Source organism: Phaethon aethereus (assembly GCF_964289735.1).
Source record: "Phaethon aethereus genome assembly, chromosome: 3".
Classification (NCBI taxonomy): domain Eukaryota; kingdom Metazoa; phylum Chordata; class Aves; order Phaethontiformes; family Phaethontidae; genus Phaethon; species Phaethon aethereus.
The window spans coordinates 76,182,569-76,200,805 of NC_138576.1; the positions used below are offsets into that span (position 1 = coordinate 76,182,569).

At 37.8% G+C, this 18,237-nt stretch overlaps 1 protein-coding gene across 1 annotated transcript in view; it reads right to left on the bottom strand.

Moving 5' to 3' along the window:
* UTRN (utrophin) overlaps positions 1 to 18,237 on the bottom strand; it is a gene marked incomplete at its 3' end in the record, with an annotated part of 391,562 nt that overhangs the window by 251,547 nt on the left and 121,778 nt on the right. Inside the window, exons 23-36 of the mRNA XM_081998557.1 lie at positions 16,498 to 16,611; positions 15,522 to 15,677; positions 14,428 to 14,598; positions 11,982 to 12,161; positions 11,169 to 11,303; positions 10,515 to 10,664; positions 8,906 to 9,067; positions 8,419 to 8,547; positions 7,772 to 7,945; positions 7,009 to 7,164; positions 5,431 to 5,601; positions 3,378 to 3,557; positions 673 to 801; positions 376 to 546 (exon numbers count right to left, since the gene is read on the bottom strand). Coding sequence (XP_081854683.1) covers positions 376 to 546; positions 673 to 801; positions 3,378 to 3,557; positions 5,431 to 5,601; positions 7,009 to 7,164; positions 7,772 to 7,945; positions 8,419 to 8,547; positions 8,906 to 9,067; positions 10,515 to 10,664; positions 11,169 to 11,303; positions 11,982 to 12,161; positions 14,428 to 14,598; positions 15,522 to 15,677; positions 16,498 to 16,611 — 2,178 coding nt within the window. The remainder of the gene's footprint in view (positions 1 to 375; positions 547 to 672; positions 802 to 3,377; positions 3,558 to 5,430; positions 5,602 to 7,008; positions 7,165 to 7,771; positions 7,946 to 8,418; positions 8,548 to 8,905; positions 9,068 to 10,514; positions 10,665 to 11,168; positions 11,304 to 11,981; positions 12,162 to 14,427; positions 14,599 to 15,521; positions 15,678 to 16,497; positions 16,612 to 18,237) is intronic.

The window sequence follows — 18,237 nt, forward strand, 5'->3', positions numbered from 1 at the left end:
AAGCTTCTACCTTCAAACTTCAATCTCAGCATTTTGGTCTCAAAAGAAACATCTCCAATCACATTAGCTTATGGTGTTGTTCTGTAGTTCATATTTATATGTACTGCAATACATATATTTTCCTGTGTCTTTATAACACAGAGTTATTTGTAAATTTTTCCCTTGCAACTCAAGTCACCACCTGCTACTCAGGTAAAAAAAAGCAGTTGGTCTAAAATCAGTCGGTCCATTTTCACATATAAATATCTACACTTAAAAGACAATCAAACGCAGCAACGTGCTGTTCTAACAAATATCTACCCTCTAAAGCTATTTGCCATCATTTTGGCATAGACCCACCCCCCCAAGCATGTTTTGGGGATTGTTCATCCTCACCTTGGCACTTTTGATGTGCTGAGAGACCTTCTCAAAGTTACGGTTCAGTTCTGCCAGTTTGGGTTCAACAAGTTCACGGCATGACACCCCCCGACCATTCATTAGGATGATAGCCTGATCACGCACATTATCCACTCGAAGACTAACATCATCTAATTCAGATGTTAAGCGCTAAGAAGTGAAAGAAAATGCAAATGGTTACCCTAGGAAAGGAAAAAAAATATTAAAAAAAAAGCAGCAAACCCGATGACTGCATTTAGAATCCAGAAGTGGTTACCTGACAGCAACATTTCCTACCTTCACAGTTTCCTCTTTTTTGCTTGCTGATTTTTTCTCAATTTCATCCAGCAAGGCCTCAGCCTGATACAACCAAGTACTTATGTGGGCAACATTTTCGTCAAAAATCTCCAGCTGGCTCTGATGATTCTGGAAAAAGATGGAAAAAAAAGTATCAATGTGAGAAACAAAAACAAAAAAATCCACATAAAACCCCAACAAAAAACCAAAAACACCCACACAAAAAAAATCCACACACCAAAAAAAATCCTGCCAAAACCATCATTATGAGTAAAGAGAAGGTCATAGGAATAAAATGTTACGGATAGACGTTGGAAAGGAACATTGAAAAATCAGATTGTACCTTTCACCTTCAATAAGCATTTACAAGAATTTGATTTTCATTCTGGACCCTTTGATATTATGGTTCCTAATTCACAGAAAGGGAAACAGAACTACCTGAGGTGGTTTGTCCAACTAAAGACAGACAACGTATTACAACATTACAGCCAGATCACACGCCAGTTCACCAAAAACACCACTTTTTTTTCAATTATCACTAGCAGATACAACAGTATGCATTATGTACAGTTATTGTGTGTGGTTTTTTTAATTGAAAGTGGATTACACCAAAACCTACAAATTATAGTAGTCCAGTTTTGATATTTTACTGATTACATTAAAATATTTCTTCCTCTTAAGAAAGTCACCACATTGTAGACATGTTAATTAGGTCTGCTTTCATATGCAGTCAGAAATTGTAATATTAGGTGCCACAGACAGAAACAACATATTATTCTGTGTGACCAAACAAAGCTATCAGGTTCAGAGAAATACCATCCTGCTTAAGCACAGAGCTCCTTACCCAAAACAGCAAGGTAGCTAAGATTTCATCTTTTAGACTAACAAAACAAAGGGAGGGGAAGAAAGAGACAGAAGGCCCAGGATTGCTCTCTATACCAACGTCAAGAAACATATCTTCACCTAGCAAAAGAATAATTTAACCTAACAAAGTCAGCACAAGAATAACACTCATCACCAAACACGAACATAATTTAGAAGGTTTTTAGTTGTGGATCACCCTTATGGCATTTACAAATCAGGGTAAATTACCTGACTAGTCCCAACATGGACATCATTGGATTATGAAACAAACAGTATAACCTGTAACAGGCACTGGACAGGATGCGCAGGGCTCACCGCCTAAGTATACACCAAAGTTTCAACAATTTCAGCCCATATCAGGGGCTTCTGAAGGTGGATTGTCATAACTAGCTGAATAACACAGAAATACCTTAACTATCTGAAAACTTCAGTCTCATACTAGCATCAACTGTAGACTGTTTCATGTCCATTTAGCAGAACTTGCAGCTTTAGGCTGTAAAATACGCTTAATCTTCCATTTACTCAGCCAAACAGATGCTGTTGGCCTCAACTCTGAGTTGGCATACTCTTAAACACTTGCAGTTACAGGCTGTCTGAAAGAGCAATAGGCTGACAGAGGGTCCCAAGTGCTTTGCTGAACACCACTAGTAAGCTATCAATTGTCTATTAAAGAGCCATCATCGGGGTCTCGAGGAACTCTATCAACACAAAAATGCTTTGTTCATGCTGGAGTTGGCACAGAGGTTTCTTTCAGGCTGAATAGAGCAGCACACACAGCCTCATGGAAACCAATCCTTCTGGGCGAGTTCTTTTTGTTTTCTACTTATATTAATAAATTCGTGAGCTTATAGAAAGTTACAGAAGAAACCATAAGATCCAACTTTGGGGCTCTAATTAACATGCTATGAAACAAACACTTCCTGGTGTGTTTTTCCCCCCTTATTTTAATCTGGCAAAATCAACTACTACCAGTTAATGAGTAAACCCACTGGCAGTTTTATGAATGCTTGCATGCCCCATAACCCACTTACTCTATGTGCAATGGTAGATGCCCACTTTCAGGATTCTTTAGAAAGTTACTTCTACGCACTAGGGTAGCAAGAATTGTATTAAGAGATAAACAACAAGTGGACGTAAAAGGCTACTGCTATTGGTGTAGCAAAAGAGAAAGTGGTAAAACATTAAGAGGAAAGAGGGAAGAGGAGATAAATTTGTAAATAAGGACAAAAGATTAAAAATGTAATGGGATGGCACATAAGCAGGGAGCTGGGGGGGATTTAAAGAGATTAAAACAACAGATGTGTGAAAGGTGTTCACTAAGAATATTCTGGATTTTCTACAAAAAAGAGGAATTACATCACAAAGTCTAGGAAGAGTAAAAACCCAGAAAAGAGTCCTAGCACTGAAGACAGGAGAAAGAGAGAGGCAAAAGAAAAAAGTTAAACCTAGTTTTATTCTCTACACCTAAACAGGTTATTCCCACTAGGTCAAGTTAATCGTCTGCCTAGGATATTTATAGAGCTTCATCACTCTCACATCCAGATTCCGCATTTTCATCTCCTCTCCACTGAGCAACAGCCACTACTACCAAACACGTGGCACCAATGTTTACCTAAATCAGCACATCTAAAACACCTGCAAAACAGTATCCCACCTTCTTCATTGTATATAACTCACCTCTCCATCTACAGAGTAACCAGATATACATTCTACATCCCTTTAAGTCCAGAAGGCACCATGGAAGCTTCACATCACAGCCAAGTGAGACAGGTAAAAACTGCAAACATGCCAAGGGTGTAGAGGGAGAACCACCCTGAATATTTCTCACATGTGCAACTTACCAACAAGGTGTCACACCAGTCCTCGGTCCACGTCCGAACTCTGCTCCAGCCAGCATTAAGGACACACAGCTTCTCATCCAGGGAAGTCTCACTCCCTTCCACCAGAGCCTGGAGCGCAGTGCAGCTTTCAGTGATGCTCTTCAGATCGGCTTTCCTCCTTTCCAGCTCTCGCAGCACATTCTGAAACAAGAGGAACCATTAACACTGCACGCTGCTCCCAATCACAAGGGCAAGGGAGCCAGATTTTTACCTCCACAGGAAGCAAATAGTATCATAGATGATTTTGACTTGAAAAAAAACCAAACCAATTAGAATCACCCTCTGTTTATACTCACTCTCTGTAGATAGTGATCTCTTCTTTTTGAGAGAGCATAAGAGCACAATGTGTGCAAATGTCCTGAATAACTTAGCTTAAGACCTTTGTTTTGTTGTTCACAGTTGCTTTTTATTATGTGGGTAAAGTAAACGCATCACATCACATTATAGGTCCAATTTTAAAAGGGTCTTTTCTGCACTGTTAAGCACCACAGAGAATGCAATTTTCAAGAAACACTTTGTATTTTTCTGTATCTTTTCATATTAAAAGTACTTTTACAGTTGACAGCGAGAGAAGTGGTAGGCCAAGGCTGAATGTTTTTTTTGAGAACCACCATGATTCATTACTGCATATGTTCAATTCACTTGCTATATAGTACAGAAGCCCTACTGTTATATTACCTATACATAGATATATAAATACACGTATCTTTAGTTTTAACATTTTTTTCAAGTAATTTCTGATTTTAAGTAGGTTTTTTAATCTAAAAAACAAATCATCATCTTTGAAGAAATGCACACTGTCATACAAATTAAGTAATATATAATCTCTTGAATATCAGTATATGGTTTCCATGTGGAAAATAGCACCTCTTGCCATACATCATCACTGATTATTGTGTGTAACATCTGGCTATTTAGAAAGCTCTTTGATGTCAGTAGTGTACATTGGAAGAATGCAGTTGATCAAAAGTACTGTCTGGAGCTCCTTGAACATCTTATTATCGGTAAAGTAATTTATTATTTTTTCATAACTTATCATCTTAGAGACAGAAACAAATACTCAAGTTACTACATTTTAAAATTGCCTCTAGAAAGCCTTAAGACAGGAAGGACAACTTTGCAAGCAACATAAAGGGCTTGTCCTCCTGGTGGCACAGCGTAAGAGTTCATGAACTATTTGCACTGCTTACAAATGTATAGTAAATATATTTCAATAAGTATTTACAAGCTTGTTTGGAAAGAAAACTTAGGGATACGGATACTGCCACAGCAGAAGTGTAGTGCTAATAATTACTAATCCTGAGTGAAATGGGTGAGAACAGGCTATATTTACAAGTTTTTGTAAGGCTTCAAGTTTTAATATTGTACACAGACCTATTCCAAAAGTTATAGGTGTCAGAAAACAATGACTGGAAGGATCAATATTGCTGAACTGTATCAACTGACACTTGTTGCTAACTCCAATTATTACATATACAAGTTTCTACAGTGTGAGAAAATAGATGCTTTGCTTCAGAATAATTATAACACATTCGTCTGCTTACATGAAAAGTTCCAATTTATAGATGAAAGAATAGGAATTACAGGAGCTTTTTGATTTTCAAAGTCACAGTTTTGAAGACAAAGCTGTTTCAATGAAGACCTACAAACTCAAATTTTCATTAAAATGTCAATGAACTTTCACTTTGCTCTACTAAAATCCCCAAATTATATTTGCTAATAATTAAGAATATTAAATTATACTGTATCTCTAACACAGTTCATAAGTAAGTCACTTAAATACCTATTAATACCAAATATAATATTTCACTGGCCATTTAAGCCTGAGGCAAGATGCCCAAAATGAAACAGATCAGACTCAGCAAGGTACTGAATATGATCTACAGAATCTACTAAAATTTCATGATGTAAGAGATTTAGGAACAAGTTACAGGGATTTAAATTCATATCCACTTCCACATAGTATTGCCATAACGTTAAAAATTTATTCTACAGATATTTAGAGTGTGCCTACTTTGGCCCAGGCAATTTCTGAATCTAGATCAGAAAGCAAGCTCTCTGAAGTGGACTTCTGCACAAGCTCAGCTTCAGTGGTAGATAGCCACTCTGACAAAGAGGCAGCCTCCTTCCTCATTTTGCGTGCCAGCTGGGATGCTCTTTCAAGATCTTGTTTTCCTTCCGTCACCTACAAAAAAAGAAAAAAGAAAATAAAATTAGGTTTTTAAAAGATAGCAAAAACCGAAGTGCTAGCCAGCTAAAATTTCCAGCCAAATATATAAAATCTTTGCATCTTAAGACTATCTTGCATTAGGGAAGGAACCTGAAAAGAAAAATCGTTTATAAACATCTGCATCTTACTATATAAAACTAGAATAATTTTAAATTAAGATACACTTAAAGGAGACAAAGAAACCTACATACTAACTTATTTATAGCTAGTAATCATCAAACTGATGTTTAAATTTTATTATGATCCATTAACAAACTCAAGCAGGATACAGAATCCAGTCAGTAACTCACACAGGTAAAATTCAGTTCCTTTTTGTATTTTGATAGACCTGCTAGCAGAAAGCTGTAAAGAAAAAATTCACTGAAAATCTAGTCTGCCCTTGAAAACATCTCAGTAAAGTGAATATGAAATTTGATGTTTACTTCAGTATAATCAATGCTATTTCATACTGGCTACACAATTAGTCTGGTCAAACTTTAAGACAGACTGGAGAATAAATCCAACCATAGCAGACAGAATCAATTGACATTTTGAAAAATTGCCCTCTGTCTCAGCTTAGTGTTTGCATGTATTTATTCAAAATAATGCGCTCTTTGAAGACCTAAAAAAACAAATACAGACACGAACAAAATCATAACATTATACTGCAAATAACTCTGCCTTTCTACCCTTTCCCAATTTCTTGTCTGCGTGCTTTCTGAGTTATAGATGTACAGGTTCCACTAGAAACCACACCTTCATGAATGTTCTCCACTTCACAACAATAAAATATTTTCAGGGCCCATTTCAAGATATTCTAACAATGTCATCTGGTCACTTACCCATAGCTTCATTCACAGAGCACCAAACAGGCATGAGTCTGTTAATTTAGGTAGGAAAAGAATCCCCTATTTACCCCCTACCCCTTTAAGGATTTAACCAGTTTTAAAGGCTTCACTTGGATAATAACTATTCAATTACTAAGAAAACTACTCAAATCAATATTTAACGGAATTTATGGGAAATACAAGTTTGCCTGCATTTTCTATTTCATACCAAGAGCAACCCTTTAGATGGATTATGATTAGAAACCATCATGACACCTCCTAAAAAATTTACATCGACTCAAACTTCTCATATGACAATCTGATAGTAAATTATCTTCCTTCCCTTCAGGAACACTCTGTGAGCACAGGGGTCTTGCACAGCCACAGGATTGTTACATGTAATCCTTAATCTCTCGACCGATTGCTCCTGGATGTAGCAACTAGCCTTTACAGTATCAGCTTCAGAATCAAACTTAAAACAGCATCTGACATCAAAACAACAAAGAAGGGAATTTATATGCAGACAAATGCTCAGAGGTACATTTGGTTTTCTTACCTGTGCCCCCAAGTCATTGTAAAGAAATTTCAGTGCCGTCAGTTGTTCATCCATCCCTTTGGGATTATCTGTCTGTTGTTTCTGTACAATTTGCCTTCCTGTTTTGATGACAGTTTCAACCTCCAATTTCACCTCACTGAGGGTTTTATAGAGTTTCTAAAAACACAAATATGTATATTGGTGATCAATTTGTAGTGCAGATTTTCAGACTTTGCTTCATTTGGGGACCCGATCATCAAGTTGCACTTAAAATCTGAGCTATGGATTAAAAGCAATGTCTGCCAAGATTTCAAACTCCTGATGTTCCATATTTTATTCCAGTTTTCATTTTCGCCCAAAAAAAGTATTATCACAATAATTTAGCAGTGTTTACTACATAACATCATCACATGTGGCAAGGCTAACATTGTGATCTGTACTTGATCTTATGTATAGTATTTGTTTTGTTCAAATACTAAGAATCAAACAAACTTGCCCCTCGAGTGATGCTTCTCCATAACATGAGCATGAGCCAGGGAAAGAAGTTTTTATAAACTCAGCTGTTCCACCACATCTGTGATCAACAATCCACTACTTTTTTATCCCCATTCTCACCCAGAAGAATTAGAGGTTTTTAGTTATCATTTCTTCTGTTGGCATTTTACAAAGAGTTGTAACAATTCCATCAGGACTTTAAGCAAAATCTCCTCAGGAGAGAGTTTAGGCAAGAATCACACAATAAAGAAACACCCCCAAGCATGAGTTAAGAATATTGCATACTTACCATGCACCTGTCCAAATGAGCTTGGATTACATCCGGGTCAGTATCCTTCACATCCAAGACATGAAGTTCCGCTTTTACGCCATCTAACACCCGCTTGCAATCCAACATGCGCTGCTCAAAATTGGCTGGTTTCTGGAAAAGCTGATACTTTGTAGATACTTCACGGAGTTTTCTCTGTTTTAATGAATATTATGTTAAAAGATTGTTTTAAATTAATACCTGCGCTTCACAAAACAACATCTAAAGCATCTCCCCCCACAGAGTCTAACTCACCTCTCATGCCACTGCAACTCAGTATACATAACAAAACCATTTGCCAAGCCAAATTCCATCCTCTATTCCTAATGCCCACCTGAGGTGCAAAAGTGCTATAATTCTGTATCATATACTTTCAAAATATCCTCTCTACTAAAATACAGAGACTTTCTGACTTTCAGCATTTATCCCGTGATACTTATGAAATTTAAACTTCCTTATTCAATTCGTCTAGAGTTGCTTGTTTCCTAATGCATGTCAAAGCATATCCTATCTACTTTTGAGGTTCGGTCGACCACAGCAAGCAATTTAGAGGCTGACAACAGCAGTGTATAATTGAAAACCAGAAGCTCTTCACATTTAAATCATTAGTGCGACTCTCATATTTTTACCTGCAAAGCATCCAGCTGACTTCCACCACGAGGAGATCTGCATTCAGGAGAAGCAGGAGGGAAAGAGCGAGCACTTTTCTTGAGCTCCTCTAAGGTGGATTCATGAGCTGCAATTTCAGATTGAATTTTCTGCCACGACATAAAAACAGGCAAAAAAGAAGTTTCAAAATTGCTTGCAGAGAGCAAAAGAGAAACTTGGCTTACCACCTACTACCCACCAGAAGTAAATCCACTCTGTAAAAGTTAAGTACTACCAGGTTTATTTTGAATATTCCAGCTCTGGTGGCAGCTTGCTAAAATGAAAGCCATTAAGATTGTCATTCAATACAACCTTCTTAAAACAGGAGAACAATCCAGATTACAGAAGATATCATCTACCACATCAGGACAGGACTGAAATGAAGCATTCGTGAGTTACTAAGTCTAGGCTGAGCACTATCATGAGATATTTCAAAATGTTTTGTAGTGAAAAGCTATACTGGAATACCTGGGCCTCCTGAGGCATCTGAAAGGCATCTACCCTATCAGTCAGGTAAGATGTCAGCTGTCTATCCAGCTCCACTAAGTTTTCCTGCAAGACCTGCAACATGTGGTCGGTTTCTCTCATGGTTTGAAGCTGCTGTTCCAAGGCGATCTGCCGGCTCACTGCCTAAGTGGGACAGAAAGACAAGACAAGACAGAGCAGTAAGTCAATAGGAATTATATTAACCTTTCTCAAACCAAAGTGGGAGAAACCCAGAAAAATCCTGTGCCAGGAAGACTGTCTAAAAAAGAGCCAAAGCGAGCCCTAGAAGGCAGCAATTTTTGAAGCCTGCTGTGATTCATACCAGTAACTGACAACAGTGGAATAGGAGAGTTCTGCTGCTAGGCATACAGGATACTGAAAAGATGTCTCTCTTACCACCTCACGAAGAAAGTATTCTGTTAAAAACATACCAGTTTCATAAACCAGTTATTCAATAGGAATCAGGGACTTTGTAATACCCTACAAATCAATATTGTTTGACGTGTAAACTTACACATTTTCTTTCAAAACAATAAAATCTGTCTTTCTGTTACAGTGTGAAAACAGAGGTTCACAGTCCCTTCCCTCCATTGCCTCCCCCTTCAACAGTAAAACTTTTAAGTTCCTCTGAAATGTCACTACTAGTATGGGAACACAAATTCCCCACTATCAACACATGCACAGACCAGTGGGTGCGTACATATACACACACAGAGGTGGAAAGTTGTCAACAGCCCAGTGTGTCAGCACTGCAGCTGCCAAAGTAGATAGTTTTTATATGGCAATAAAGTACTGTTGTAACAGGAAAAACAATAGTGAATGCTAACTTAAATGACAGCACACAGCCCCCAGCTGAGGGCACTGCATTCATGTTGCTCACTGTAATGAGGATGAACTGAAATTCCCTCTATGACTACACTTTGGCAGTGACAGGAAAAACCTCCCATCCTACAATTTGTCAGGGGTCTGTATTACCAGGATACAGAACACAAGTTACAGATTTATGCAACCTGAAATACAGCTAGTCTTCCTCTACTTATTAAATCTAGAAAAGATTAGACTGAAGCATGAGAAAAGGAAGGGGACAACATAATAGATGGGGGATGAGAAGAATGTTTTCCCTGTTCCTTATTTCGTTGTGACTTCTTCCTATTTCAAAGGATGAACATGTCACTTATTCATGTTTCTCATTTTTACAGTTAGTGAGCAGCTCACCAGTATTTACGGCAGTAGGAACAGAATATTAACCTCAGTTATTGAACTGTCCCCCTTGAGATTGAAATTGCTTTTTTGTCAAAATTACCTGGAAAAATACCAGGGCATCCCCACAGTGAAAGGGTGTGCAAGTGTGCAAAACAAAACCTGACTCAAGTCAGGGGGGAAAAACAAAACAAAATAAAAAGCAAGCATCTTGCTCTTAGGGTATTATTCTAAATAGAAAATGGCTGACAACATTTTGAAGGTTTTTCCTCTTTTCCTGCATTGCAGTCCTGCATCTATGAATTCAGCTGTCTAACAGGAATCATTTCAGACCACTGAGCTGGAAAAAAAAAAAACCCAGGCTACTTCAACCCTGCCCCCAAATTCTTACCAAGTGACTCAATTCCTCATAGCGGGCATTGAAAGCCTCCAATTTTTCACTGATGATATCATCAAGAATCCCTCCATCAATCAGTGTCTGTCCAAGTTCCCGAATCTGTGTTCGATTATCAGCTGGATGACGCAGGACTGATTCCAGGGACTAATTAGCAGAGAAAGTTTTAAAGGTCAAGACACTGAATATTACTGCATTTTCAGAGGTGGAAATCTGGCTGCATGCACAGAAGTTTTACCCTTCATATGTCTTGAGAGTGCTCTAAAAGCATGAATTAGTTATGGTTTAATCTATGATGGCACAAGGCAAATACAGTGGTCATTTTGCTTTAGATAATTAAACTTCACAGCACTTCTCACCTATTCACATCATTTCATACTATAGTGCTAGAAGGAATTAATCAATTTGACACAGGACAGGACAGAGCACACAATCATGGTTCCAATTATGGCACAATCATGCACAGCAAAATTCAGCTTTTGGTGGAGGATCTTACAAATACCCATTCCAGATTCAGAGTAATATGTTCATTTAACCTGAAGAATCAGAATATTCAACACATATTTCAATATTCTACTGAAATGTAGAATTTATGGGTTTTTATACAGAGCTATCTGAAAAGTTACTAATCTGATAGAATGACTACAATACCTCAAGAGCATCATTGACAGCATCCAACTTATCAGGCAGATTTTCTGTCATTTGCACCCTTTCTTCCAGATTGTTTAGCCAAGCTGTTTCTAAATCAAGATAATGAAGCAGCTCAATCCAGCAGGACCACACCTCCTAGGAGCAAGAGAAAAAAACATAAGTTAGCCTAGAATGCCAGGTACAGTTCATATACCCTATGAAGACCTTAAAATTCTGTTTCTGAGACACTGACCTAAAGTAGGCAAGTAGAAAATATTCAAAAACATGCCATGGCACAGTAAATTCTAGACAGAAAAATCTGCAACTATAGCAGCAAGATAAAAAGAAGTATGCAAAATACACATAGAAGTTTCTAAACTCATGCTAAAATTATCACTGACATCTAGATCCTTATAACGATTTAAGAATGTAATAAAATGCATCCACTCCTCTTGAAAGATAGGACATACAAAACCTACCGCAAACTACAATCAACATGTCCTAATTACATCGTATTTCAACCTTTAATCTCCGAGAAGTGCTTTTTTGTCATTTTGGAAGACGCCTGGATGGATAACAGAGCCATGAGACAAAGTAACTTATTTGCACAAGTGTTGATTACAATACAGATTATAAAAGCAAAGTTAGATGGTGTCTTATGAATTCCAAGGATGTCATCTCAAGGGAAAGTAATCTCGGAAAGGAGGCACAGCAAAATGTGTTTATGCTGAAGCTACTGGATTCAGTGACAAAAGTGTACATTTGCAGTGTCCTTCCCCATTCCTCTTGTGCCACCTGCCTCCATTTTACTAAGCTGAGAGCTATCATTCTTACCTCCAAAGTGTGGCATTTCCCCCGGATCCGATTGCACAGTAGCTGGTAGTTCTCCAGCACAATGTTCAGTTCAGTCGCCAGGTCCTGACCACTAGACGGCACTTTGGCGGCTAACATCTTGATGTTGTCTCTGAGAATCTTCACCCGCACCTCTTTCTGCAACACATCCTCCTTCGCCCTCTGCCCAAAGAAATGTATTACACAATCAGCCCTCAATTGCCGTACGGTCAGCTATTCACTACTCAAACCAAAGATCAGCAGTTTAACCTTGGAAGTATTGCTGCCAAAGTTTTCTTGGGTCTAAGGACAACAAAATATGGCACTAACTTGCATGGAATTCAGTTTATGTTAGTAAGTGTTGAAAAATCCTGTTTTATTAAACATACAGACATATCTACCATTTATGTTTTTTTCGTTAAAAATCCATGACTCAAGGCAGAAAATACTAAGTTCAGTGCTATTTATATGCTAACATAAAGATATGAAAAAGAGAAATGAGCCAGGAAAAAAAAATAGAGGTTTGCTAAAAACAAGCATATCAGGGAGAAAAAGGTAAGGTGAATTTACAGACGTTATGAGTCCCAGAGCTCAGTAACTATCCCCCAAAGTTATCCAGGAAAGATGACGTAATTACCTGGGATACATGCAACTACAAAGTTGGGACTTTTCCCAACAGCTGTTAGGTACGCTAGAGAAACATGCAAAAAGGACAAACAGAAGAATTCCTTCAACACAACTGCACTCAGAGGAGCTTGATAACAAGTGTACAGCATAAGCACAGCACAGCTCCCAACACAAAAGCCTGGAGAACTCCTATTATCAGTTGTTGACTTTTGCCCTGGCCGGAATTCAGGAAGCAGGATAGCTGGAAGACAGATCACGCAAACCAATCCGAGCCCGTCTCTGTTGAGACAACTAGAAGGCTCCAGAGATAGAGATTGCCTCATATCTCTTTCTTTTCAGGTTTCAAGGACAGTTTTATGAAGTTGAAGTACCTCTGATATATAAGGCACTGCACCTTATGGTAGAATTTAGTTCATGACAGCATTATTGTTGCACATATTGTTTGAGGTATCTTCTAAATGTAAGGCAATAAAAAAAAAGCCAGTTAATGGAAGCACAAAGAATGGAAAATCTGGGGAACATATTATTTTATGGCAGGATTATCAAAAACCACCTAGCCTTATCTTAAACCTGCTCCTTCAAATGTCAGCAGGAGTTCCACTCTCTGTTCAAATGAGAGCAGAATTAGGCAAGCTCAAAAGTTTTTCAAAACCTTATGTAAAAATGCTCCTGGTCAAATATACATTGTTCTTTCCCAGTCCTAAAAGTAGTCACAGCATAGTATTCTTACTGCAAATGAAAGAGGATATGCAAGTGTTAGAGTAAGCTTACTGGCTCACTGACATAACTGCCAAATTTAAAAGTACATAATATAATCTGGATTTGACAAAGGTAAATGTGCTCAAAGTCTCTCAGATTTGCCAGTGAAAAGAGGGTCCTTTCTTTTCTTGGCTTGTGTTCAGCAAGCTGTCAAACTATGTGATCTTAAATGCCATCAAAGGACATGAATATATTAAAACACTTGTTAAAGACTGCTTCAGAAAGACCCTGCAAAAAAAAAAAAACCCAATTCAAAACTTCAAATAGATTTGTCAAAACACTTGTAAGGGCGAAAAAAGAATTATTTTATGCTCCATTGAGTAAGTGTGGTGGATACTAATTTAAATAATGTGCATACAAGTCAAAACATTTGTGAAGATATGCCTGAACTCCAATTTAAAAGCAGAGACAAATATTGTTTACTCTGTATATACATCCAAGAAAATTATCTATTCAACTGGTAATTTATAATGAGACAAAAATAGCTCCTTCCTCTCCATTTTTTTGGCCTCCAGTCCCAAAATTAGAGAAGCAGGGACCGGCATCACTGTTTGCAACAGATGAGGAACACGAGATAACCTTACAACAAAACTGTTTTAAAGTGCCTTTCTAACTGTTGAGTTACTGTATCTAGGGGACCAGAAACTGAGGCCCAACAGCTAGAAGCCTTCAGCTAGAAGCTGAAGAAGAATAAGTTTTCACAACTGCTAATTTAGGCAGGTATAGTATCACCTTTTCCTTCTTTCTCAAGTTTTGTCTCCTGCAATAAGATTCCATATTCTTAGTATTTAATATGCTATACATAGCAAGCCTGGCTCAACAGCTGGGCAAGCTGCTATTCATTATGAAATCCCTATCCTGCATGGCCAAATAGAACATCTGTTTTGCAGTTTGTGCTTTAAAAACAAAAATTCCACAAAGCAAAGCTGAAAAATACCACCAGTATTGCCATGACCTGAGCTCCTTTCCACATAGATAATAATTCCACAAAAGGTCAACCCCCAAAGCCATTAAGTTTTGTTTCTCTTTAATCAGGTCTCTTTAATGACCTAGTATTCCTGACCTTCATTTCCTCCACCGCATTCTCTAGCTCTTCAGGGGACTTGTATTCAAAATCTTTCTCCAAATATTCTTCTTCAGCTTGGGTCATCCATTCCTGCATCTCTGCCAAATCTTTCTTCAGATTTACAGCCTTTTCCTGACTTTCAGACAGGCGATTTTTCTGACTAATGATCTAGAATCCAAGGTGGGAAAGAAACAGTGTTTTTTTACTTAAATGTCCTCTTATATGTTAAAAGCCACAAGTCTTTATGAAAGCATTTTACCACCAAAACATTTTCAGCCCTTTTTAATTAACAAAAGACTTTCAGAGACCTACACGCACACATGAACTCTTTTTAGCAGATCAACAAAATCCAGAGGTGAGGGAAGGACGAAAAAGACCTTTTTTTCCTCATTGCATGTAAACTGGTAACAATCCCTGGAAAAAGTCAGACGGAGAAAAAAAAAAACTCTTCTGATCGCAAGTATCATATAGTTAGGTATATCTTTATACTGAGCACTAAAACACCCTTCAGGCCTCACTTTCCACAGCCCAGGCAATCTGGATTCTGAATCAACAGCAAGGTTCTCCAACACAAATCCTTGCCAGGCATGGCAACTAAAGAAGTATGTTTCTACAGACAGGAGAAAGCTTCCACCCAAAAGAAAAAACCAAATACACCAGACTGAAGTGGTAGTGTATTTATAGTCATTTGTTTTTTAAAGCTGCTTGGAAGCAGGCAGAAATTACACAGGGCCAGAATAATATTCCAGATTTCAGCAACAACAGAACAATAGCTCAGACTTCCCTCCTGCCCACCCCAGAAAGAGCAGCATGAGGCAAACTGAACAAATTAATTTTTAGTCACTGTGCTCCTTCCAGTTAAGTACTGAGAAGTACAACAACTGCTGTTGCAGAGGTATCCCCTAACATATTTGCACTTCCGAAGGATTCACTGGGCCAAGCTGGATTTCAGCTACTTTGACAGCGGAACAAGTAAAACTCACTCATCCCACTGTTTCACTGCTTCACCTCTTCACCATCCTACCAATGCCACACAACCAAACAGCCAGCTGCAGTAACACGCAAGCACTAACAACGTATGGAGCACTCACCTGCTTGCTCAGTTTCTCCCACTGAGTCTGGCAGTCTACTAGCCTAGACTTTGCCCAAGTATTTATGCTTGCAATAGGCTGAGCTCTTAAAGCAGACTCTACTTCTTTCATCTCTTTCAGTGATGGTTCAATTGTTTCCATTTCATTGACAAACATCTGAGCACATGTCAGAGAAAATACATGTTCTTTAGCAAGACATTACACAAATTTATAGGATACCAATAATTTTGTAATTTTTAATTATTCCAGAGAAAATTTAATAAGAAAGCGGATTGATGCTGTGTTCAATACCAGACTGTTTAAAACAATCTTTCAGTGGCCCAAAACATCAGAATTACACAACTAAAAAACAAAATACAGCTTTGCCATGTACAGCACAAACATTCTCACATGCCCAATGTCGACACTAGAACAACACATTTGAAGATTATGTGCACTAAATATCCTGATGTTTCTGGCATACCTCAGACTTGTATTCTTTCCCCAGAAACAAACATTTGAAGATACACTGTAATTACCAACTGTAAGAAGTACTGCTACTTATTTGTGATCATTATGTGCCACTAGCTAGGGAGGAATGTTACTTCTGAGATGCATAAAATTCCTAAATCCTAGGAGCTTCAGACTTATTTGTTTGTTATTTTTATTGCCCTTATGAGTTTATTGCAGAAAGCGCTTTTCACTCACAGATTCAATTCCCTAATCACAAAACTAGGAAAAATACAAAAATATTTTCAGAGGAAATAATATCAACTTGTACATAAGTATTTACAAATATGGTGAAGACCTTTGAAAAGCACAAAGTGTTACAGCTACACACAAGGAACCAATTAAAATGTGCCCTGAAGCAAGATAAGACAATTTTTCTGTCAGGCTTTATGGAATATGCCATGGACAATATTTAATAAAACAAGCAAAATTAATAGAGAGATGCTAATAATTATTTCAAAAGATTCCTTAACAGAACAAAACTTACTGTGCACTGGTCAAGTTGTCTTTGAAGTCCTTCAGTATCTCCTTGAAGAGCCTTTTCTGTCATTAAGAAGTCCTTCACACCATCCATCCACTTCTGAACAATTTTTGAATCAGCCTAAATCAAATATAGTAATGAAGAGTTTATACACGATCATGATAAAGAATGTATGGCTGTTGCATTTCAACTTCCAGAAGCGTCAAAAGAATATTCTACAAGCTGCTAGCATTGCCTTGATCTTGAATCAGACCACCTTTGGTTTAATTTTGGGGCTTGATTGTTTGGTTAGTTTTTTCCGCAATTTCTCTGTTCTCAAATTTATATGAAAATCAAATTCACAATAACGATATTCTCCCATCCATGCCACAGCATAGTTTAATTGACACTGTGCTGCTCCAGGCTATCTATCACACAGAAACACAGGATCAACTAAGGAGGCAAGCATGGCTTCAAGAAGTATGATGTTACCCTTCACATGAAGGAACTGGATGAAGGCTGGGAATTGCATTTTCCTGATGACGGAAACCACGTACGACTGCTGCTACCACACTTATTAGAGAGACATATTTCACTCCAAGGAAAAGAGAGGGCCCTATAGAAATATATGTGGGGAAAAGAAGGGATAATGCTAAACATACTTGACAGGTAGAAGCTATGCTGAGAAAGCCATTTGCCTTACAGAGAAACAGGCATAAAAGGAAAATACCACAGAGGATTAGACTAACCACTAAACGAAAAATCTAGCTGTTTGAGGCCAATAGCAGCTAATGTACTCACTAGAGTAAAGCATAGGGCGGGGAAAGTAAATAGATACACAATTACAGCATTATCTGACCTAACATTTGAAGTTGCCTTATATCCTGCAATGAGGTAGGTGAGGAGGGAGACAGGAGCGTTGTCATCTCCTTCCCATGCAATTGTGGATGTTCTCAATCTCCCTTACAAACAAAACCACCACAAACTTAGAGCAGGGAGAAAGTTTTTCTTTGTCCTGGTTCAACTGAGTTATGGGATTGTCATTTTTTAATAATATAGTTGGACTGTTTTAATGAACATTTTTTGACTGTTTGGTTGTGTGTTTTTTAATAGATGGCATCTTTGTATTCTGACACAATTGTCATCACAGAGCGCTGTAATTGAGAAGCAGAGTCAAAACTCATCAGCTTCACCTTCTATCTGCAAGTCACAGACGAAGAAAGCACACACTTTGTTTCCCTGAAAACCTTGCAATAACAGTTTTTTCAAGATCCATACATTACACATGGCTTCTCAAAAAAAAAACGTGTGCACTAATGAAAACTCATTAGACTAAGATCAAGTTCATTTTTAGGCAAATGCTACCATTAGAGGCCAAATTCATGACATTTTTTTCATTCCTTTTCCATTTTGGGGGAATTTCCTGCAGCTGATTAGTCTGAAAATAATTTTTGAAAAAACAGCTTAACAGTGAACCATGGCTTAATGTAAAAAATATATATTTATAAAGGCTGCTATTTGACAATGCATTTTAGCATATAACTAATTTAGCTTGCTTACAGTAAGCTACTTACTTAAGTAGCTGAAGTGAATTAAATGGGATTACTCACAAAGTTAGGCACACATTTAAATAACTTGATGAATCACAAGCCAAGTCTAAAGAAGTTTAATGAAGTAAATGCTCCTGCACTGTGCAGGTAAATAATTACCAATGGACAAATAGCCAGTGTAGGTTGTTGATGTACAAGAGTTCACAATTTTTAGACA